The sequence below is a fragment of the Ipomoea nil genome, unplaced genomic scaffold (genome assembly GCF_001879475.1).
Source record: "Ipomoea nil cultivar Tokyo-kokei standard unplaced genomic scaffold, Asagao_1.1 scaffold2647, whole genome shotgun sequence".
Lineage (NCBI taxonomy): Eukaryota > Viridiplantae > Streptophyta > Magnoliopsida > Solanales > Convolvulaceae > Ipomoea > Ipomoea nil.
In genome coordinates this window covers 2,057,197-2,081,125 of record NW_017619075.1, presented here as the reverse complement: position 1 = coordinate 2,081,125, position 23,929 = coordinate 2,057,197, and the positions used below count along the sequence as shown (strand labels likewise).

General features: G+C 36.5%; 1 protein-coding gene across 1 annotated transcript; it reads left to right on the top strand.

The window, feature by feature from the left end:
• The first annotated feature begins 2,967 nt into the window (after positions 1 to 2,967).
• On the top strand, positions 2,968 to 17,473 carry LOC109154394 (uncharacterized mitochondrial protein AtMg00810-like). Its single transcript, XM_019302195.1, has 3 exons — positions 2,968 to 3,315; positions 3,358 to 3,475; positions 17,283 to 17,473. Exons 1-3 carry the CDS (start codon positions 2,968 to 2,970, stop codon positions 17,471 to 17,473), a joined length of 657 nt encoding a protein of 218 aa, XP_019157740.1.
• Positions 17,474 to 23,929: the final 6,456 nt, after the last annotated feature.

The window sequence follows — 23,929 nt, the reverse complement described above, 5'->3', positions numbered from 1 at the left end:
GATACGGTGTTGGTAGCGGATTCCAGTGCCTCCGCGACTGATTCAAGCTCTCGGACCGTGACTGCCGTGGCCTCGGGTGGCGTGGTCTCGGGTGCACCTACCGGGGCCAAACGGGGCCGCCGTTCGGTGAAGGATGTTCCGCCCCGGTCTCATGTTCGGGTGCACCTACAGACTCAGCATGTTGCACTTATGGCAGTTCCTGAGCCGACATGTTATTCTTAAGCAGTTCGGTATCCGGATTGGCGTGAGGCCATGGATCTTGAGTTCAATGCCTTGCTCCAGAATAACACTTGGCGTCTGGTTAGTCGCACGCCATGCATGAATGTTGTGGGGTGCAAATGGGTGTTCAGGACGAAGCGCAAGGCAGATGGAACGATAGAACGACACAAGGCTCGGTTAGTCGCTAAAGGTTTTAATCAGGTGGCAGGACATGACTTTTTTGAGACTTTCAGTCTTGTTGTTAATCCGACCACCATGCGGCTTCTCCTTTCCTTAGCTGTCTCTCGCGGTTGGACCATTCGACAGTTGGATGTCCATAATAATGCCTTCTTCAATGGCAATCTTCCAGAGACGGTTTACATGCGTCAGTCGCCCGGTTATGAAGACAAGTCGCGGTCGGATTATGTGTCTGTTGTAGAGGTCACTTTATGGTCTTAAGCAGGCTCCTCGGGCGTGGTTCAATAGGTTGCATGCTTTCTTGGTTTCGGTTGGCTTTTCTCCGTCCAAGACTGATGTTTCCTTATTCATCTATACACGTGACTCTGTGTGTTTATATTTGCTTGTATATGTTGATGACATCCTTGTATGGGTTCTGATGCTTCTCGTGTTACTCGGCTCCTTGCTGACTTAGCCTCATAATTTAAGATTCGTGACATGGGTGCTCCGTCTTTCTTTCTTGGCATTGAGACCGTCTCCCAAGATGGCGGTTTGTTTTTTTCTCAGCAGCGATACATGCGGGATATTTTGAATTGTGCAGGTATGGTGGATTGTAAACCGTTGGATACTCCAGTTAGGGGTGTTAGAAAACAGAGCTTTCGACAAACTACTCGTGTTCGTGTTCGGTAAGCGTTCGTTTATGTTCGTTTGTTAAGGTAAACGAACATTAACAAACAAAATTTAGAGCTCGGTTAATAAATGAACAGAGCTTGAACAATTGTAAGCTCGTTTGCTAAGAGATCGTGAACAAGCTCGTTTGTGTTCGTTTTGTAATGTTCGTGAACAAGCTCGTTTGTGTTCGTTTAATAATGTTTGTGAACAAGCTCGTTTGTGTTCGTTTAATAATGTTCGTGAACATGTTCACAAACATATAGATATATATTTATATATATACTAATATATATATATATATATATATATATATATATATATATATATATATATATATATATATATATATATATATATATATATATATATATATATATATAAACATAGACATGGGTAATTTGGTAATTTAAACAAGTCACATTCATGACTAGGGTTTTCCACTTCTGATTTCCCACTTTTGCTTCACAAATCGCAGTCTCTAGTCTTCAACGAATCACCGCTCATCTCGTATTCCCGTCTTCTCCGCTCAATCACTCACGGCTCACACCTCCATCGCTCACGCCGTCCGTCGCAGCCACCTGCCTAGCCATCACCGTCCGCCTCAGCCACCTGCCCAGCCATCGTCGTCCGCCGTAGCCACCTATCCAGCCATCGCCTTCCACCGCAGCCACCTGCCCAGCCATCGTCCGCTATCCGCCGTCCGCCTTTGTACCTCTGTAAATAGTAAATACCGTAGCTCTCTCTCTAATTTATTTATTTATTTTTTTTTTTTTGTAAAAGATTTTTTGGTTTTTATTTTGGATAGTAAAAGTATTCACTTGTACTGTTTAAACCTCAGCTGCTGTTTAAAAAGAATTCCCCTCTAGAATAGAATAGTAGTATTCACTTGTATATTAAAAGTATACTCACATACGATCTGCTACTGTTTAATCCTTTTATCTTATTGTTTAATCCTCAGATCTCCTTGCTTGCCTGCTGATTCAATCTTCCTCACATACGGTAACTTTAATTTTTGTTTTTTTATACAGATTAATATTATTGAGTTTAGATTCACTTTAGAGCTATTATGCCACTTTGGTTTTGTATTTGTGTGTTTATTTATTCTTTGAATTTTCTTGTTTAGCTTGTTGGATAACTGATTAACTGGACAAGATGAAGAAGAACAATATAACATATTGTAGTATGTCAATGTGGTAGTATTCTGTATTCTCTACTTTTTTGTTCTCTTGTATTTTTGTTTTTTGTTTGTTTGTTTGTTTGTTTTTTTTTTTGTTTTTTTTTTGTTTTGCATTATAGAAAGAATATTGTAAACATTTTTTAATTACTTTTTTGTATAATAGTTATGTCTTACGAAGATTACAACTCAATGGATGCAGAATTTAAATATATGATGCTTTATGTTTTATGTTTTGGCTTGTAATGTGAGCGGACAAATTATGTATACTTGGATTTTGCTACGAGTGGACTTATTAAGTTATTTGTATTAGTTTGTAATTGTGTTGGTTGTTTGATTACTGTTTGTGAACGTAGATTATTTATTGTTCGCGAACGAATTGTGATAGTGAACATGTGCTGGTGTTTGTTTATTAAGTGTTCACGAACGTGTTCAAGAACGTAAATGAACATGTTCGTGAACGTGCTTGTTAATGAACATGTTTGCGAATGTGTTTGTTAACGTTAACGAACACGTTCGCAAACGTGTTCACGAACGTTAACAAACACGTTCGCGAACGTGTTCGTTAAGGTAAACGAACACGTTCGTGAACGTGTTCGCGAACGTTAACGAACACTAATGAACTATTAACAAACGAACACGAACAGGATTTTCAAAAACCTTAACAAACGAACACGAACACGAACACGAACACGAACACTCTAAATTCCTTAAAACAAACGAACACGAACAACCTCCGTTCGTTTATGTTCGGTTCGTTAACAACCCTAACTCCAGTTCCTGTGTCTCGGCAATCTTCTGATTCTGTGGTTCCCTATGCGGATCCCACGCAGTATCATAGTCTTGCTGGGGTTCTTCAGTACCTTACTGTCACACGCCCGGATCTATCTTTTGCTGTGAATCGGGTTTGTCAGCACATGCACTCTCCGACTACTGAGCATTGGGCTATGCTCAAGCGTGTGCTACGGTACGTTAAAGGTACTCTGCATTTTGGTCTTTTTATTTGTCGTTCCTCTTCTGTTGCCATCCATGCTTTTTCGGATTCAGACTGGGCTGGTGATCCGGCTGACAGGAAATCCACGAGTGGTTTTGCGGTTTTTCTTGGTGGTAATCTGATTTCCTGGTCGTGTTGAAAGCAACGTACAGTTGCTCGTTCATCTACTGAGGCAGAATACAAGGCACTGGCTGATGTGTCTGCAGAAGTCACCTGGCTGGCGAGCTTGGCATCTCGTTGGCTGTTCCTCCTATTCTTTGGTGTGATAACCTGGGTGCGACCTATCTCTGTTCCAATCCGGTGTTTCATGCTCGCACGAAGCATGTGGAAATTGACTATCACTTTTTTCGTGACAAAGTGGCGAAGAAGGAGCTGCAGGTTAGCTTTATTTCCACCAAGGATTAGCTAGCTGATGTGTTCACTAAAGCTATGCCTAATCCGCGTTTCTCTACTCTGTGTGGCAAGCTCAATGTTGTTGCTAGCCAACCTTGTGCTTGACGGGGAGTATTAGGAGTCTATTATTATTAGTATTCGTCTTGTAATAGGTTTACTATTCTCTACTAGATATACTCTTGTACAGACTCATTCATTCTACTATTCAGATATATTGTATCCTCATCGTGGAAACATATGATTCAAATTAAATGCCATGTCTAAAGATTAAGGGGAGATAAACACAATTTCGAGTTTCAAGATCACCAATCACCCATTTGGGGGCTTACATGGCACTGTTGTGATCTATGTAAGTTCGAATTGAATGGCAGAAATTTCCCCCACTGTCATGATGCATCAATCTCGCCCCTCAACAAAACCCAAGCAATCTAAATCCCTAAAACTTCCTACTTTCATAGACGAATAAAGGGGTTAAGAGAGGGGGTTTAGGAAATATCAACCCAACTTTCATTGCGATTGAATTTCCTACAAGATTATATTAGTATTAAGAATGTTGTGCATCACACCTTAACACAAGAATACAAAAGATCTCCCACAGCATCAGGAACCCTAGATTGGGTTTAACCTCTTTATTCAATAGATATCAAATAGGCATTAGAATTTCATGTTAACCTCAATGCTAGGTCCTAAATAAGATTACTAACTAGGCGACAAAGCAAGAATAATAAAGTAAGGCATCATAAGTAAAGCAATAAACAACTTATCTTCAAAATAGAATGAATCTACTACTTCTTTTGGAATCAAATTGGGAACCCCCCTGAACCCTGAGCATAACTCGGATTGTGGTGCGCTTGGTACTTGGGAACCAACGAGAAGTCTGATTCCAGGGCACCACCGGAACAGGATTACAGGGTCCCGAGAAGTGCAAGCGACCCCAGGAGCCATCCAATCGTAACGAGCCTCTGTGGAGGAAAAAAAAAATACATAGCATAATTATATAATATAATGTAATTTTATTTTATTTTCTTTTAAGGTGAAAAATATATGTATAGACGGCGGTTCCTCAAGACAACCGCCGTCTATACATATGTATAGACGGCGGTTCTTACATTGAACCGCCGTCTATTCATATGTATTGATGGCGGTTCTTACATTGAACCGCCGTCTATTCATATGTATAGATGGCGGTTCTTATATTGAATCGCTGTCTATACATATGAATAGACGTCGGTTTCTCAAGAAAAGCGCGGTCTATACATATAATTGTTGAGATTACACGACATACATCGTGAGATTAGACGGCGGTTAGCAACCGCCGTGTTTTAGAAGTATACACGGCGGTTCAAATAACCGCCGTAGAAAGTTTTTATTTACAAAGGCGGTCACTTACACGGCACTTCAAGAACCGCCATGTATTTATAAAAATAACCGCCGTGGTAAGTGTGTTTTGTAGTAGTGAAATTCTCAAAATAGAGGAATCTTCCCCTTTGGAACAAATAAAAAGTATTTTCTTGGCCTAGAGGGTTCGAAACCGCACGCTACTCTATACTCTCTACGCTAGGTGATCTCACCTGATATATATACATATATATATATATATATATATATATATATATATATATATATATATATATATATATATATATATGAGTTAATACCATCTGAGGTCATCCGAGTATAGTGGTTTTGCCACGTTTAGTCCTAAACTTTCAAATTGACCATCTATGGTCCTTCGACTTTCAAATTTAACCATTCGTGGTCCTAGTTAACCACCTATGGTCCTTCAACTATTAAATTTTAACCAACCATGGTCCTTTCAAGAGGACCACGACTGGTTAAATTTTGAAACTTGAAGGACCACGGGTGGTTATCTTGGACAAAAAATGGTTAAATTTAAAAGTCGAAGGACCACAGATGATCAATTCGAAAGTTTAGGACTAAACATGGCAAAACCACTATATATAAAGGGTTTGTGATTGTTAAGTGGAAGCAATATTGATACGGTTAATTACCGTGTGTATAGATGGGTATACCGTATGTATGTATCGAGAGTGTATATAAGATGCGTATGTAACTTGTAATGTACAAGTAAACTATGAACAATATAGAGACTAGGGAAAATCTATCTCAAAAGGGTCTCTTATTCATTAATATTCATGCATTTTCGAAGGGAGTAGAGAGTTTTATGCTTTAGAGAGAGAGAGAGAGAGAGAGAGAGAGAGAGAGCGAGTGGAGGAGAGGAGAGAGAAGCCCCTAAAATGAAGGGGTATATAAGCCAAAGTGTGACGAGTTTGACTTTTACCCCTGGACCATAATCCGAACCGTTTGACCTTGACCCGACTACAAAACAAGAGCATGAACGTATATGGCGGTCAAAATCGGGGTATATTCCCTATCAAATATTAAATACAACTTTAAGGTTATGTGTGTTGGTCCCGGTAGGGTCGAAAGAGAGTCTAGAGGGGGGGGGGTGAATAGATTCTAATCGATTTTTTAAAGTAACTCCTTTCGGAGCGATGCACAGCGGAAATAATGTTTCGTTTTAGATAATCTTTGCACATTTTCGTTAAAAAGATTTAGCGTTTGGTTGATATGATATGCAATGCACGAAAGTAATGTAGCAGAAAGTAAAGAGATATGGAGAGAGAGATTTTTATAGTGGTTCGGCTGTTAACGAAGCCTACTCCACTCTTCTTTCACAACTCGTGAAAGGGTTTGCACTATCACTCCTAGTACAAACTACTTCAAGCTGACTTCCTTGATCACTAAGCCGGACAGCCACTTGACAGGTTTTTCAACTCTTCGAGTTTACTCCGCCTCTATCAACTTCTCCCTAAGTTGAGATGTTGGGAATATATTCCGATGTTTCTCCAACAGGTTGAAGCCTTGTCTTGAAGTCTGGATGAATCTTCACTTGAGAAATTACAAGACTGCTTCAAGTTGTGAAGTATGAAAATAATGAGCCTTTGAAAAACTTCACAAGATCACTGGTTATGAAAAGCTTTAAGAGATGGAACTGTTTGAAGAGCTTTTTTTTTTTTTGGATAGCAAGATTGAAAATAACCAGCACCTTCTTCAATGGTGAAGAGAGGTATTTATAGGTGGAAAATCCATCCGTTTGAGAGATGAAAATTTCAAACCTAATAACCAGTGAGTATTAACCAATGGGCATTGAGCATTTAATGCACTTGTACTGTGTAGCCGTTGGAGCCAAAAGCATTATGGCTTTTGTCCTTGTTCTATGACAAAATGGTACAAGTGTTTTAATGCTCCTTGTCTTTTGTGAAGATCATTCCTAGGACACTTTTTGTCCGAATGATTTGCTCATCTAGGTCATAGACAACATTCTCATTGCTTCACTTGAATGAATGTTGTCTTTTACAAGTCTGTCTTTGACTTGTTCACTCGGAGACGTTGGTCGAAAGATTGACTTTATCTTTCGTCCTTTCTTTTTGACGAGAGATCCTTTTTGTCAAAAGAAGTCTATCCGAGACTTACTCATTCCATCTTTCGCCTGGAAGCATCTTTCGAACATCTTGTCGTCTTCAAGTCTTCATGTAGACATATATATTATGCTAGTCTCGAGCAAGATTTGTACACCTCATAGGTCTGTTATACGAGACTTATCTAAGGAATGAAAAATAGGGGTCTACAATCCTGACAGTTTGGTATCATCAAAATCTAATTACACTTGTTCCTAACAATGTGTTTGAATCATTGCTAATGTAAAACAAAAAAATTCTAAACCTCGTTAAAAATGGCAAAAACTCCTATGAGATTGTCTCATAGATGAGATTGTAGAAATCTATTCAGTTACAATGAGATAAGGAATTACAATACAAAGAGAAATAGTTAACCTAAAGTACTCCTATCTAATAGGCTAGTCACAGAAGACTAACCTGCTACCACACAATTATTAAATATAATTATAACAATAGGAATATGAAAAATAATAACATTACTAACAATATATCTTCATTTGTGAGACGGATCAGGTTCTTTGTTAGTAATGTTATATTCTGTACATTTAATTGTCACATTATACTTGTGTAATTAGAGTTGATTTAGTCTTAAACTACTAGCTATTGTATAGGTTTAGTTAGGCTAGACTTCAGTGTCTATTGTATCTCTGTGTTATCTATCATATTTGAATTAACCAAAACATTCTCTCATCTAGTATCAGTTAGTTTTTGGTGATCCTCTCTCTCTCTCTCCCCAACCATGTCACCAATTCCAGTGAACGGACTGTCACTGCCGCCACCGTGCCGTCTCCGGCCACCCCAAACACCCTATCCACAGCACATCATTTTGTGTCTATGAAACTCACCACCAAAAACTTCTTCTTTTGGCGTACACAGCTGATCCCGTTTATTCTTCATAAATATTACACTTCTTGTCATGAGTATGACAGTTTCTCTCATAAGTAACTCTTCAACTCTTTAAATAGTACATCTTGATTAATAGTGTTATTACATCTTTTTCATCATACATATTGCACTTTCCTTTATAAGTAGCAATCAATTTATACATGATTAGTATTATACTTTTTCTTATAAGTATTATGTTTTTCCTCATAAATAATAATCAATCAATTTGTCCTTGATTAGTATTGTAATTTTTCTCATAGGTAACTTTTCAACCACTAAATAATATATTTCGATTTAAAAGTATTACATTCTTCTTCGAAAGTGTCACACTATATTTTACATCATAAGTAATAATCAATTTATCTGTGATTATTATTACACTTTATATCATAAATATTACATTTTTATCTAGATTCGACCTGTCTTATAGATCGTTATAAGAGAGTCACCTAAAAAAAAAATCCAGACTAGGGTCCTCCCAACATTGGGTTGGAATGTCAAAATGTTTGAAAATTGTTAAGTATTATTTTGTATAAATGTAGTGTGTAATAGCTAGCCTTTTTCTTTTCTATTTAAATTTAAAGAATAAAATTAAATGTTGGTTTGTTTGAAACTATTTTAAATTTTCTAATTTTTTAAAATCGCACTAATAAATTACAAAAAGAAAAAAAAAAAAAAAACTGAAGTTGACGGGTCTCAGACTCTCAGGAATTTTGTGCGAACATTTCAGTCGTGTAATTTTCAATTGGTCACATCGACACTGAATGCGGTGTGTATTTCCACAATACCGTTGGCTGACTATGAAGTCTTCCAGTCTCATCTAAAACTGATGGAATATAATGGTGATTTAATCAACTCAAACATTTCATATATTATTTAGCTATTAAATAATTGAATAAATAATAACAACAATGATCTATGTGATTATATGTGAGATATTTGTCAACTATCTTGTAGTGTGATGATATCTTAATTACCATTCCAATTAGATGGTCATAGGTTCAAACCCCGATAGTAAGAGTCTAGATTTTTTAGGCTGAAAATAATTGAAAAGTATAGAGTAAATACTACATGAGTGTTTCAAAAATCCAAAAGTGAGATATTTTATTTAATTCTATATTTACCAATATTCTAGCTAATCCGAAAGATCTCAAAATTAATAATTTGAATTCTAATTTCGAATCAAATTAAATTATTTTAATTTTAAAAATTTTGGAATTGAAATTCAAAACAAATTAAATAAAAAAATAAAAATATCTATAATATTAAAATATTAAATTAAATAGAAGATTTGAATTCGGTCTAATTATAATAAATTCGACATATCTATTTTGAATTGGAATTCTTTATTCTATTTTAATAGAATATATTTTCATTTTATATGAATTCAGTTATCATTATTTAATTTTGAGCATATTCATTACTATGATTTTTAGCCATTTTTGGATATTTTAAGCATAAATCATTCTTATCATTTTGGGCATAATTAACGTAAATATTTATTTATTTATTTTGAGAGTATTAATGTAAATATTTATTATTTAATAATCATTGACATTATTTTGAGGATAAATCATTACTATAATTACAACTATTTTGGTGTAATTTTGACACAAATCATTACTATAAATTAAATTGTTCATACTTGTCTGAGACCGTCTCACGACTGTTATCCGTGAAACGGGTCAAATCTAGGATAATTGCTTACTTGTGATAGAAATCATAATACTTATTAAAAAAAATTAATACCAAATTGAAAGAAATAAATTGTTTTTATTTATAATAAATATAAATATTGTAATATGAACCTGTAGGGTGTGGTTGAGTGGAAAGGACTCATCCATCCTTAACCAAAGGTCCAAGTCAGCTGTCCCACCCAAAAGAGGTGCCTACAATTCAGCGAGAGGATTAGTTGCTATGTTCGACGGTGGAAACGCTGGGTATACCCAAAAAGTGTAAAGTGTAATTCTAACATAAATATTATAATACTTGTTAAGAAATTTGTAAACTTATTGTAGAAAATTTAATACCAATTTGAATTAAGAATAAATCATTACTTATGATAAATATTGCAATACTTATATGTAAACTTGTGATACAATTATAACGGTGAGACGATCTTACACAAGTTTTTACCAAATTAAATTAGAGAAAATGATACTTTTCCCACCTAAATTATATGCTTATAGTGATTTTTCTCATGAATTATTCATGTATCCACATTAGCCTTATCAATTATTTTAAAAGTAAACATTTCCCCATTTCATTAAATGGACATTTTAAATTTATTTTTCATTAAAAATAAGGGCAAAATAAATATTTAATTTATTTTTATTTTTCAACAAATTATTACTTATATGTAGGAATCAAAGTAATTGCAAAAAATAACCAACATATACATTATATACAAATATTATAATATAATTTTAAACAAATGTTAGTAATAAAATTAAGACTTAAACACAAATAATTCATTAATGATTTTTTTTTTGTTTAAGTCTTTAATTACTAGCATTAACTTAAAATTAGAATTATAGTTATCTATAATTTTTGTAAAAGGTGTTCGAATTGTTTGTTTGCTTTTTTTTTTTTTCATTTATTTTGATACTCACACATAAACAATAATTTGTTAGAGAATAAAAATAAATGAAATACTTTTTTAACAAAAATAATGTAAAAATACTTATTTTCCCTTATTTTAAGGGTAAAAATATTAATTTTTACATAAAAGGAAAATTGTCACTTTTAAAATAATTGAAGGTCTAATGTGAATACATGAATAATTTAAGTGAAAAACACTATAAGCATATAATTCAGTGAAAAATGTGTTATTTTCCCATTAAGTTAGAATATAGAACATATATTATTATTTAATCTCTTCAAAAAGAAGTGTAATTTCAAATTTCAAAATAGAAGTCTTTTCTTGAGATTGGTGGAAAAAGATGTATTTTTATATGCATATAGATATAAATTTTTGAATTGTGACAACTCTACTGCAATTCTTTTCAATTAATACTTTGTTTATTTATTTAAATATTGAATCATTTTGGAACACAAAACACTGCTATAACTCTATTTTTTTTTATCAATATGAATATGTCATTTATTTTATTTATAAATAAAAATTTAAAAACAATATTAAAAATTAATTTTATTCGAAATTTACTATATATTTTTTGAAACTTCCAGACAATATTTACTTAATTAAACATTTGGAATTAAATTTAAAATTTTAATTTTAGTTTAAAATTTAAACATTTAAAAATGTTAGATATACTAGATAGACGAATCTGATTTGTCCACACTTCTCACTTGGAAGTTGGAAAATAGTTTTCATTTGATCTCATATATAAAATGAGAACATGGTCCCTAATAGAAAGTAAGGACAGATTGCAGTTTTATTAATACTTTGACAGCACGTTTGGTTCACGGAATGAATTTGGAGGGAATATGAATGCTATTCCACATGGAATGGAATAGGTAAGGAATAGAATAGGAATTGTATTATGTTGTTTGGTTGGCTGAAGGAATAGACTTTAGTAATTGTATTCCAATGTTTGGTTGGTTATAGGAATAGAAATGGAATATGTTTTAAAGACATAAATACTCTTATACAAAATAATAATAATAATAATAATAACAACAACAACAATAATAATAATAATAATAATGAATATGATTATGATATACTGACTGTTATATATATATATATATATATATATATATATATATATATATATATATATATATATATATATATATATTTATTTATTTATACTTATATTTATATACATGTATATGCATGTGTGTATGAGAGAGATAATAATAATAATAATAATAATAATAATAATAATAATAAATATTATTATTATTATTATTATTATACAAATAAATATTTATATTTATATTTATTTTTCCACTTACCCCACATCGGCTGGAGAAGTAAGAAATGGAGCCTTGAGGCTCCTATAAAAGGAGCCTCAAGGCTCCATAATTTCAATTGCAATGCTCATCCGCTGGGCAAGCTTGCAATGCTCATCCGCTGGGCAAGCTTGCAATGCCCATCCGCTGGGCAAGCTTGCAATGCCCATCCGCTAGGCATGCAGATGAGCAGACTACTTAATTTAGGAGCTAATGCTCCATAATTAAGGAGTCTTATACAGTTAATTTTTTTTATTTACATATATATATATATATATATATATATATATATATATATATATATATATATATATATATATTGATATATAAAAATTATAATTAATTAAATATATTCATTTATATAATACATTATATTTATTAAATAAATATAAATATTATATATTGTGCAAAGGGTATTTTTGGTATTTGTGATATAAAAGCTATTCTCAAGGGAATGTGAATAGCTAATACCAAGGCCCCCCTAGGAATGGCTATTCTCCTTGCGAAGGTAATAGCTCATTCCTAGGCATGTTATTTCCATGACAAAATGATCCAACCAAACGATGAAATAGGTCTATTCCAAGGAATGTTATTCCATTCCTGACCTATTCCATGAACCAAACATGCCATGAGGGTTTTAATAAAGAAACACTGGTCAATGTTATAATTATTATAAACTTTCAAGTTTGTAATATTTATAAAACTAACAACAGTTATTTTTCAGCAATTCTTAATTGTCAATCTACCTAAATGGATGGATCATATTAATTTTTATTTTTTACATGGAATCAAAAAATGAAGTTGACAGGTCTCAAGTTCTCAAGAATTTTCTGCAAATGCATACATGAATAGCTAAGTTGATACTTAAATGGTAGATAAGGGTGAAGACTCAAGATCAAGCCCCGACAACGGCATAGAATTTTCTGATGGATCATATTAGTTTTTATTTTTTACATGGAATCAAAAAATTAAGTTGACGGGTCTCAAGCTCTCAAGGATTTTCTGCGAATGCTTACATGATATGAATAGCTAAGTTGATACTTAAATAATGGTAGATAAAGGTAAAGACTCAAGATCAAGTCCCGACAACTACAGTATAGGAGTTTCACCTATTATAATAGATTTTTTGTGAACAACACACACTATTCTTTTATTTAAGAGATTATTGAGTTACATTAATTTATCCTCCACTCACCTTTTTGAGGGTGATGAATTTTCTGCGAATTGAACATTTAACTCCTGTCAGTTTCAAATTGTCATATCGACACTTAAGTACTTAACGCGGTTTGAGTGTGTATTTCCACAATTGTTTTGGGAAAACTATCGTTGACTGAATGACTGACTATGAAGTCTTCCAGCCTCCCAACATATCAATCTTCAATCCATATTTTCCATTCTCATCTAAAAATGATGAGTGGTGAGAATATGATAATTTTAATCAACTCAAACCATTTTTTAAGATATTACTTATTTATTAGATAATTCAATAAATAATACTCCGTCTGCATCCTTCTTCGAGTGTGATGCGAACCTGGTTGGCCCGATCTTTTCTTTACATTCTAATTTAAAGAATATTTTAAAATGATTTATTAGGTTAGGTGAAATCGAACCAAAAGTTTAATTTAGGCTAGATAATGGGCGTTTTTGGGTCTTTTTATAGGTCCTCGGCCACACTAGGTTATAAGGTGATCGTAGTAGTAGGAGCGACGCCACAAGTGAGATTTCACACTTGATAAATCAGGATTGCCATGACCAATTCACAGCCGAACTCATCCCGAGTTTCACAAAACACTCTGTTAGAAACATTTTGTATTTAGATTTTGATAATACCAAATTATATCCCCTATAAACCCCAATTTGTTGTATTAGAACCCGAGTCACTTATGCTGTGAACTCAAAGAAGTTAGATTAGTAAAATGATCGAATCAATAGTAGTTAGCTTCTTTTTGCAACCAAGAATAGGACAAATCAAGACTTTTTGAAGACTAGAAGATCAAGAGAAGACCAAAAGGTCGCAAGTGATTTAATCATGGAAGGATTCACCTTTTGATGATTTCAAGAATTAAATGATCAAAGATAAATCATTTAGAGTCGGGGTGACTAAGTAAGGACAACTAGTCACGAGTTTACACGAATCATTCCTAAGGATTCGTGAAGACTGCTCATCCTCATATTGAACAGTCTACTGATTGAACACTTCCTACTCTCAAAAGAAAAAGGAGTCTTAGGAACAAATTCCCAAGTTATGCTATCCTTGAAAGCCTTATCCTCATGAAGTGACGTGAGACAAAACAACTGTCTGCACATCTCTTGGACCAAAGGTTATATTACTGACACTTCACATGTATTTGTTACCTCAAGGATATTACCCACTGGACTATAGGGTAATCTGAAGTCTGTTCTCACTTCTAACGGAACAAATTTCCTCTATAAATAGCATCTCTCATCAACCTAGGACACGGCAAAATACATACATCTGCATACAAAGTTGTCTTAATCAAGTTCTAGTGAGAGAAAGAGAAAAGTTCTACATTCTACCTCCATATCTGAAGAAAACTTGAGCAGCATCATCGTCTTCATCCAGCTTCAGCCAAGTTTTCCAGTTGGAAGAAAAGATATCTCAACTCATCTTTTCTCTATGTGAAGAGTAGATAGAGGCGGAGTAGACAAAGTGTAGTCAAAAAACCTGATACTCAAGATTGTGTCCAGCTTAGTGTCAAGGAACAATCTTGGAGTGACTTTGTACTAAGGGATAGTGCAAACCTTCACGAGTTGTGAAGTAAAGTGGAGTAGGCTTAGTTAACAACCGAACCACTATAAAATCTATCTCTCTCTCTCTCTCTTTCTTATTTCATTTACGTACTGCATTCATATCATCATATTCTGCTAACTGCTTGTGAAAAACTATTTTTAAACAAATTGTGCAAAGAACCCGAATCCTTTTCCGCTGTGCTTTTCTCTCTAACGATTCGTCTAAGCTTCCACTTAATGATTCAAGAGAAGTTTTCAAAAATCTATACGAATCTATTCACCCCCCTCTAGATTCGCATCTAAACCTTTCGGGACCAACACACTCCGTTAACTCAAAAATTCTCAACTCTCTATTTCATTTGACATGCAATGGCCTTAATTAGCCATTAACAAGCATATTACAACCACATGAATGATATAGTTATTAAGGGACACTGGGTACCGTCAAATTAGAATTCACGAGGGGATGAATGGAAAGTCTGCATTCAAGACCAAACAAGGTCTATAAGAATGACTAGTTATGCCATTTGGACTCACTAATGCACTTAGTAGTTTCATGCGTTTGATGAACCATGTGTTTAAAGATTTTATTGGCAAAAGTGCAGCAGTATATTTTGATGATATACTAATATACAGCAAAAGCTTTGAAAAGCATGTTCAACATTTGCATGATATTTTTTCTATTTTAAGAACTAATAAATTACACACAAATTTGAAAAATGTGAATTTTGCATCGCATCATTTCATTATCTTTGCTTTATTATTAGTGCCAATGAATTTATATCAGATATTGTCAAAGTCCGAGCTATTAGTGAATGGCCAATGCAAATAACAGTTAGTGAGGTGCGTAGCTTTCATGGCTTAGCAAGTTTCTATCGCCGATTTTTGAAAGATTTTAGCACCATTGCTGCACCACTAGCCGGGGTGATTAATAAAAATGTTGGTTTTCAATGGGGTGAAAAGCAAGAGCTAGATTTTTAAAAAAAAATAAAAGAAAAATTACGCTTTGCACCTGTTCTGGCCTTGCATAACTTTGAGGCAACTTTAATTTTGAATTGGATTGTGATGCTTCAGGAGTTAGAATTGGAGCTATCCTAATGCAAGGTGGCAAACCTATTGCATATTTCAGTGAAAAATTGAGCGGGGCTCCTCTTAATTACCCAACACATGACAAAGAGTTCTTTGCTCTTTTTTAGAGCTGGCTTTGGAACACTATGAACATTACTTAAGACCTAAAGATGATTTTGTAATCCATACTGACCATGAATCTTTGAATTATCTTAAAGGTCAAAGAAAACTCATCAGTAGGCGCCATGTTAAATGGGTTGAATACATTGAATCTTTTCCATATGTTATTCAATATAAGCATGGTAAAGAAAATGTAGTGGTTGATGCTTTGTCTCATAGCTATTCTCTGTTGACAACTATGCATGCTAGATTTTTTTGGATTTGAGCATTTAAAGGAGTTATATGCTACTGATTATGATTTTTAGGAATTATTATATGTTGAATTTCAAAAGGGGGCTCATGGGAAATTTTATGTGCATGATGGTTTTTTGTTTAAAGAAAATAGATTGTGTATGCCTTGTTTTATGCGAGAACTTATATTTAAGGAAGTCCATGTGGAAGGTTTGATGGGCCATTATGGCATTCATTAGGCATTGGATATTTTGCATGAACACTTCTTTTGGCTAAAAATGAGAAAAGATGTAAATAAAATGTGTGATAGATATATTATTTGTTAACGGACTAAGTCTACAAGTCAATCGCATGGGTTATATCATCCTTTGCTTGTGGCTGAACATCCTTGGGATGATTTATCGATGGACTTTGTTTTAGGGCTACCGGGAACCAAAAAATGTCATGATTCAATTTTTATGGTTGTTGATAGGTTTTCAAAGATGGCACATTTCATTCCTTGCTAGTAGCTAGTATTGCTACTTTATTTTTCAAAGAGATTGTTCATTTGCATCGGATGCCTAAAATCATTGTTTCTAACATGGATGTAAAATTTTGAGCTATTTTTGGAAAACTTTATAGGGTAAGCTCGGAACTAAGTTGTTGTTTTCTACTACATGTCACCCACAAACTGACGGACAAACTGAAGTTGTGAATAGAACTTTGCTTCGAGTTTTAATTAAAGAGAATTTGAAGAGTTGGGAGGAATTGCTGCCTATTACTAAATTTGCCTATAACAGGCACACACACAACACTACAGGTTTTTCGCCTTTGCAAGTGGTTTATGGGTTCAATCCATTAACTCCTCTTGATTTGATGCCATATCCGATGAAAGAGTACCGCAATTTAGATGGAACTAATAAAGCTGACATGGTAAAAAAAATGCATGAAAAAGTGAGCAAACAAATCACTAAGAAAAATGAGCAGGTAGCCAAGAATGTGATCGAACAAGGACATGAATAAGGTGATTTTCAATCCCGGAGAATTCATATGGGTCCATATGCAGAAAGAGCGGTTTCCTTCCCAAAGGAAATCTAAGTTGCTACCCCGTGGCGATGGACCATTTCGTGTGCTTACTAGGCTCAATAACAATGCTTACACATTAAAATTGTCAAGCGAGTATAGAATTAGTTTTACCTTTAATATAATGTTGCTGATTTATCTCCTTGTCATACAGGTGAAATTGATTTGTGGAAGAATCTTTCTAAGGGGGGAGGAGATTTTGAGGACAACTATGAGGATGACAAAAAAGAAAAAGATCCTTTGCAAGTCTTGGAGGATCCGATAACGAGAGCAAGAACGGAGATACTTCATGAAGCTGCGAGTGACCTTATTAAAGGAGTAAGTGAAACTAATCAAGAATATTAAGATGGAGTTAAGTTGAAGATGGTCAATCTAATTCAGGCACAATTTGAAGAATAAAGATCGAGTGGAGGTTCATACATTATAAATCGACACTTGGAGTATTTTTCTTGCAAATAAAAGTTTGAGACTATTTTAGACCATTCTTTTTTTTTTTTTGAAAGAGAAAGTTTAATTCATTAAATCGGAAGCAAGAATGTCAACAAGAAAAGCAGGTGGCTCATCCAACCACTCACTGCAACCTGACACAGAAAAGGCCTCCCTAGCAACAGCGTGGGCAGCACAATTCGCAGATCGCTTAACATGACAGAACTGCACATCCTCAATCTCAGATGTCAAGCTCTTTACATCATCAACTAAATAGCCAAAAACAGAAATAAAAGAATCCGAAGTTAAAGCATAAAAAACAATCTTACAATCAGTTTCCACATCTACAGCACCCAAACCAGTGCCCTTCAGCCAACTCAACGCCTCTCGTATAGAAAGCACCTCTGCCTCCCTAACAGTATACAACCCGGGTACTCTGACATTTTTAGCAGCAAGGAAATTACCACCATCATCCCGCAAGACCCATCCAAACCCCATTGCATTATCCACCTCCCTTAACGCAGCATCAGTATTGAGTTTGAGCCTCCCAAGCACAGGTTTTGCCCAAGAGGTCACGGCATGTGTGTGTTTGTGGCCAACACCAACCTGCAGCTTTTCATTAGCATCTCTCCAACAATCCAGAAAAGCCAAAGACCTACGCATCATAGTAGATAAGTCAAAAACATCACCCCTCCATACACTCTCGTTTCTAGCGCACCACACACCCCAACATGCCATCACAAACCTAGGCTTAGCAATCAAATCTAAAGTGCCCAGAGCCCAAAAGAACCAGTCACCAAGATGATTACCATCATAGCTGCACACATGTGGCATCCCCAACAAGTTCCAAAGGCGAACCGCCTCCCCGCACTGAACAAAAAGATGCATGGCCGACTCCTGTACCTGCCTGCACATATGACAATCCACCAGGCAAGCAACATTCTTAGATAACAAAATATCACGTGTGGGAAGATAGAGGGACGCTAACTGCCAACAAAAGCTCTTCACCTTAGGAGGGACCTGCAAGTTCCAAATACTTACCCATGGGTGGTGACTCGCATCCACTCTCGTAAGTTGCATGTAACATGATTTGACCGAGTACACACCCTTCTGCTCCCAATGCCAAAACCACTGATCATGAGGTCTCCGGTTACTGACAGGAATATTCAAAATTAAATTAGCATCGCGGGTATTGAAAATATCCTTCACACAATCCACATCCCAACCCTTACCATGCTTATCCATTAGAGAAGCCACCGGTGCCTCATAAACTGTGTGATGCAACTCCGTTTCCACAAACGGATTCCCATCCTCAGGAAGCCAAGGATCCCTACCAATTATAGTCCCTTTGCCATCGCCAATGACCCTTCTACAGCCCTCCTTCAAACAGCTTTTAACCTCCAGCATACCCCGCCATATATAGGATGGGTTACTACCCTCCCTGGCATCAAAATAGTCACAATCATGATAATACCTTGCTTTAAACACACGGGCCACTAGACTTGTGGGATTGGAAACTAATCTCCACGCCTGCTTTCCTAGTAATGCTTTATTCATCTCATGTAGACGGCGGAAGCCCATTCCACCACATGCCTTCGGCTTTGACAAGCCCTCCCATGATCGCCATCTGATCCCACGTTCACTACCCACACTGCCAATCCACCAGTATTGATTCAGAATTACCTCCACTTCCCGACACAGGCCTAAGGGGAGCAAAAACACCATCATAGCATAAGCTGGCATTGTCTGCAGAACATTCTTCAAAAGCACCTCTCTCCCAGCTCTAGACAAAAACTTGGCATTCCAAGAACGGACCCTGGTGAGTATTCGGTCCTTCAGGAAACCCAGTATAGCCTTCTTCCTCCTCCCCACTAGGGATGGCAAACCCAAGTATTTCCCACTCGTATCACCCTCCTCCACTCCCAGTATATCAACAACCTCATTTCTTCTATTCTGTGGGACATTAGCACTAAAACATGCAGCAGATTTATCATAATTTATATACTGTCCAGAAGCCCTGGCATAGGTATCAAGAATATACCTCATTTGAATGCTTTCGTCCTCATTAGCCCGTAAAAAGAGGAAGGAGTCATCTGCAAAAAGGAGATGAGAGATGGATGGTGCCCCTCTGGCAACTGAAACCCCATGCAATACGGGGATAGCGGGTCCCCCTGACGGAGGCCTCTTCCTGGTATAACTGGCCCCAAATGCCGCTGATCGTGCAAAATATGATACCGTACTGAGGTTACAGATTCTAGCAAAATATCCACCCAACCACCACCAAACCCCATCTTAAGCAACACTGCCCGTAGAAACTCCCACTCCACCGATCATAGGCCTTTGACATGTCAAGCTTCAACGCAACGACCCCCTCGCGTCCCTGGGACTTGCGTTTCAAAAAGTGGTGAACCAAATAGGCAAGCATGATATTGTCAGTTATTAAACGCCCCGGGACAAAGGCACTTTGAGCACATGAAATTAACTTATTCAACATGGGCTTTAGTCGATTTGCACATACCTTTGCCGCCACCTTATAGATGACGTTACACAAAGCAATCGGGCGTAAATCCTTCATTGATTCCAGCCTGGCCTTCTTCGGGATCAGAACAACAAGGGTATCATTAGCCCCACGTGGGAGCTTGGCCGTTTCCAAGAAACTTCTACAAAAAGCCGTTACCGCCCCCCCTACAATGTCCCAGAAATACTGGAAAAATCCCGGTCCAAAACCATCAGGACCCGGGGACTTATCCGGGTGCATCTGAAACACCGCAACACGAACCTCCTCCATACTCAACGGGCGCAGCAGCATAGCATTATCAACCTCAGTCACCTTCGCAGGAATTGCATCAATCACCTCCTGCATCTCTCCATAATCCGGGGTAAACAGTCCAGTATAATAATTCAACATGACATTATCCAACCCCTGTGAATCCTCCACCCAATTCCTACTCTCATCCTGGAGACGTCTAATAGTATTGCGTCGGCGTCTTGCTTTCACAGAATTGTGAAAAAACTTGCTATTGACATCCCTACCTTGATACCAAAACTCCTTAGCACGCTGTTTCCAGAAATAATGTTGTTGCTCCAACAAAAAAAACAACTCTCTCTCCACCGCCTCATATTCTCTCAACCCAGACTCATCACGACGCCCCCTCAACCATTCTAAACGTTGCTTATTGAACTCAATCTTACGTTGGAAATCTCTATTATAATTCCGCCCCCACCTCTTCAAATCAAGTGCACATGCCTCCACCCTTGCTAACGTATCCAGGCCCACCGTTCTGTCCCAACTCTGCGCAACAATTTCTCTACATGAATCTTCTCGCAACCACAAATTATCAAAACAGAACCTGGCACGCTTACGGACCTGTGGGAGAATAATCGGCGTAAGAATCAGGGGTAAATGATCACTATAGGGGACAACCAGAGACTGTGCCCGTGCGCCCTGAAACAAACTCAACCACTCCTCATTAGCTAAAATGCGGTCCAACTTCTCCTCGATCATACCGCTCGTGCCCCGTGACTTAACCCAAGTATACTGTGGCCCATCAAACGATAAATCCTGCAAATCACAGTCCGCAATAGCCTCCCTAAATCCATTTATACACCAAGGAGGATGTGGGGCCCGTCCAATCTTCTCAGACTGATCAAGGAGGTCATTAAAGTCCCCCATCACTAACCACGGTAGAGTTGACCGAGATGACAAGGTCCGCAATAACTGCCATGCCTCCCGCCTACGGTTCCTCTCTGGATACCCATAAAAACCAGTAAAACGCCATAAGGGAGCACCAACATCCAAACGTAGCTCACAATCAACATGATTAGCGGAGAAACCCGAAACTGTCAAGTCCACACCGTTCATCCATAACATCGCTAAACCCCCACTCCGCCCATCCGCCTCCACAGTAAAGACACTATCAAACCCCAATTGTACTCTAACATCTTCCATACGCTGCTTACCAACAAATGTCTCAATCAAAAACACCACACTCGGCCTCTTAGTGCGAACCAGGTCCGCTAACACACGAACTGCCGTCAGGTTGCCAAGCCCCCGGCAATTCCAAGAAATTAGACTCATAATTCTCGGCGGGCTTGCTCCGCAAAACCCGCCCCCAATCCGTTTTTTGACATTGTCACATCACAATCCATCTCCCCTCCACCCACACTCACCTCCACAACATCCTCCTCCACCCTCCTTCTTTTTTGTTCCCCCACAACAATTCTCGGCAAAACACCAACATCCCTTTCCACCGCATCCACCCTCTCACAACCCAAACCCATAATTCCCCCACTGCCCACCCCCTCAACACCCTCACTGCCATACCTCACAACACCCCCACCGCCCATCCCTTCGTCACCCTCACTGCCACGTCCCACACTACCCCCACTGCCCTTTCCCGTAACCCCCTCACTGCCCAAATCTCCCCCAACAACACCACTGTAAACAGTCTCACCCCCCATAGCAGGCGATTTCCAAGATTTCCGCTCAGCAGCAATTTCTGGTGGTATCCAACCCATATTCACCAACGGCGGTTCCCGGTGAGTTGCCTCCCGCAACCAAGCACCATAAGGTTTCTCAGCTTTTGGATCATGACGTTCCAACGCAAGCCTACAATGCCTGTCCCCATGCCCAATCAACCCGCACAAAAAACAAAAGGTAGGTAATCGTTCATATTATGAAATCAATAATAGCCCAACTCCCGACACCTCGTTTTAACTTCATCTGCTTCTTGAGTGCCTTGGTGATGTCCAGCAATACCCGAATACGGTAATACGTTCTCAAGGACCCATCAAAGTTCCTTTCATCAGCCTGTACCACCCTCCCCAAAAACGAGCCGATTGCATTAACGACCGACTCCGAACGGAACCCTACCGGCAAAGCATGTATTTTAGACCATTCTTATGCTATTTAATTTGTAAAGTCCAAATTAAGCTTATAAGTTCTAAATTCAATTAAAAGTTAGGTTTTTAAAACCTATTTGGTTTAGTTATCCTTTTCTTGTGGCTACTTGCATCATTTTAGCTAGTCTAGCATTAGAATATCACATCTTGAACTTAAATGTCATTGATGTAGGGGCTAGCTAAAGTGTATAAATAACTCTACTATTATTTTTGTTAGACAACATACAACTTTGACAGTAGTAAATTCAAGAATATTATTTTGTCAATTTTCTTTTCTTAATTGAGTTCTTAAGGAGTATTTTGACTTATCTTGGGATTTTCCTCTTAAGTGGCGTCTAACTCTTATCTCCATCCTTGGAGTGGCAAGACTTCGCACCACCACTTTCCTTCCTCTATTTCCATCGCCCAACCACTTATCTTTCTTAGCCGGAGCCCACAACAGAATGCATATGTTTTGTCTCAGTGCATAGTTTCTCCCTTTGAGTGCACAGTTTTGGCTTTCGAGTGCATATTTTTGTGCCATCAGTGCACATTTTTGTGCTTTCAAGTGCAAAATTATGGGTCAATGTTTATTATATCTTTTGTCTTCTTTTGCAATTACATATAACTAAATTTTTAATGAAATTCTTTAGATTTACAAACGATTTGTAAAGATAATTGTTTTAATAACACGTAAGTTGAATAACTCTCCCTTTTTGATACCATAATTGCTTAGATTGCAAATTTTTGTGCCTTCAAGTGCACATTTATGTGCTTTCAAATGCACAATTAATTATTGACCAATATTTATTACTCCGTATATCTTTTGTTTTCTTTTCAACAATGCATAACTAAATTTATAATGAAAATTTGTGAGATCTACAAATGATTTGTATGAATAATTGCTTCAATAACATTTAAATTGAATAACACACCTTTTTGGCACCAGAATTGCTTCAATTGCAAATCTTTGTGCCTTCAAATGCACAATTTTTGTAATTTGAAATGTAATTTTTTAAAAGAAAAAGAGCATTAGATCTGGACGAAATTAATGGCTAAGATTTGTGAGCATTTTTCACTTGGGAAGTCCTTCTACATACTTTTGAAGAAAAACGTAATACTTTTACAATTTGATGTAAAGTATTACATTTTTCATCAAAAGTAATACATTTTTCTTATAAGTGCAAATTTACTTATTTTAAAGAATTTTTTATTTTTAAAATAGTCCAAGTTCAACAGTTAAATTTGTTTTTGAAATTATTTCATTATGAAAATTTTTAAAAATAATTATATCAAATATTTAAGCTTTAAATTTAAACTAAAAAAATAAAATAATTTTGGGTTTGCACTTAATTTTACCAAGATTAAGTTATCTACTTATCTTATCGAAATTTCAATAAGAATCAAAGCCCATGTACGCTAATAGGTTTTCTTTTTTTTTTTTTTTTGGGTGGGGGGGGGGGGGGGGGGGGGACCGAAACCATTCTTACAATT

Coding starts and splice junctions, on each gene's coding strand:
- LOC109154394 (XM_019302195.1), top strand. CDS start 2,968: ATGTTCGGTTCGTTAACAACCCTAACTCCAGTTCCTGTGTCTCGGCAA. Junction 3,316..3,357: donor AATCCACGAGTGGTTTTGCG/GTTTTTCTTGGT, acceptor TCGTGTTGAAAG/CAACGTACAGTTGCTCGTTC. Junction 3,476..17,282: donor GCTGTTCCTCCTATTCTTTG/GTGTGATAACCT, acceptor CTTGTCATACAG/GTGAAATTGATTTGTGGAAG.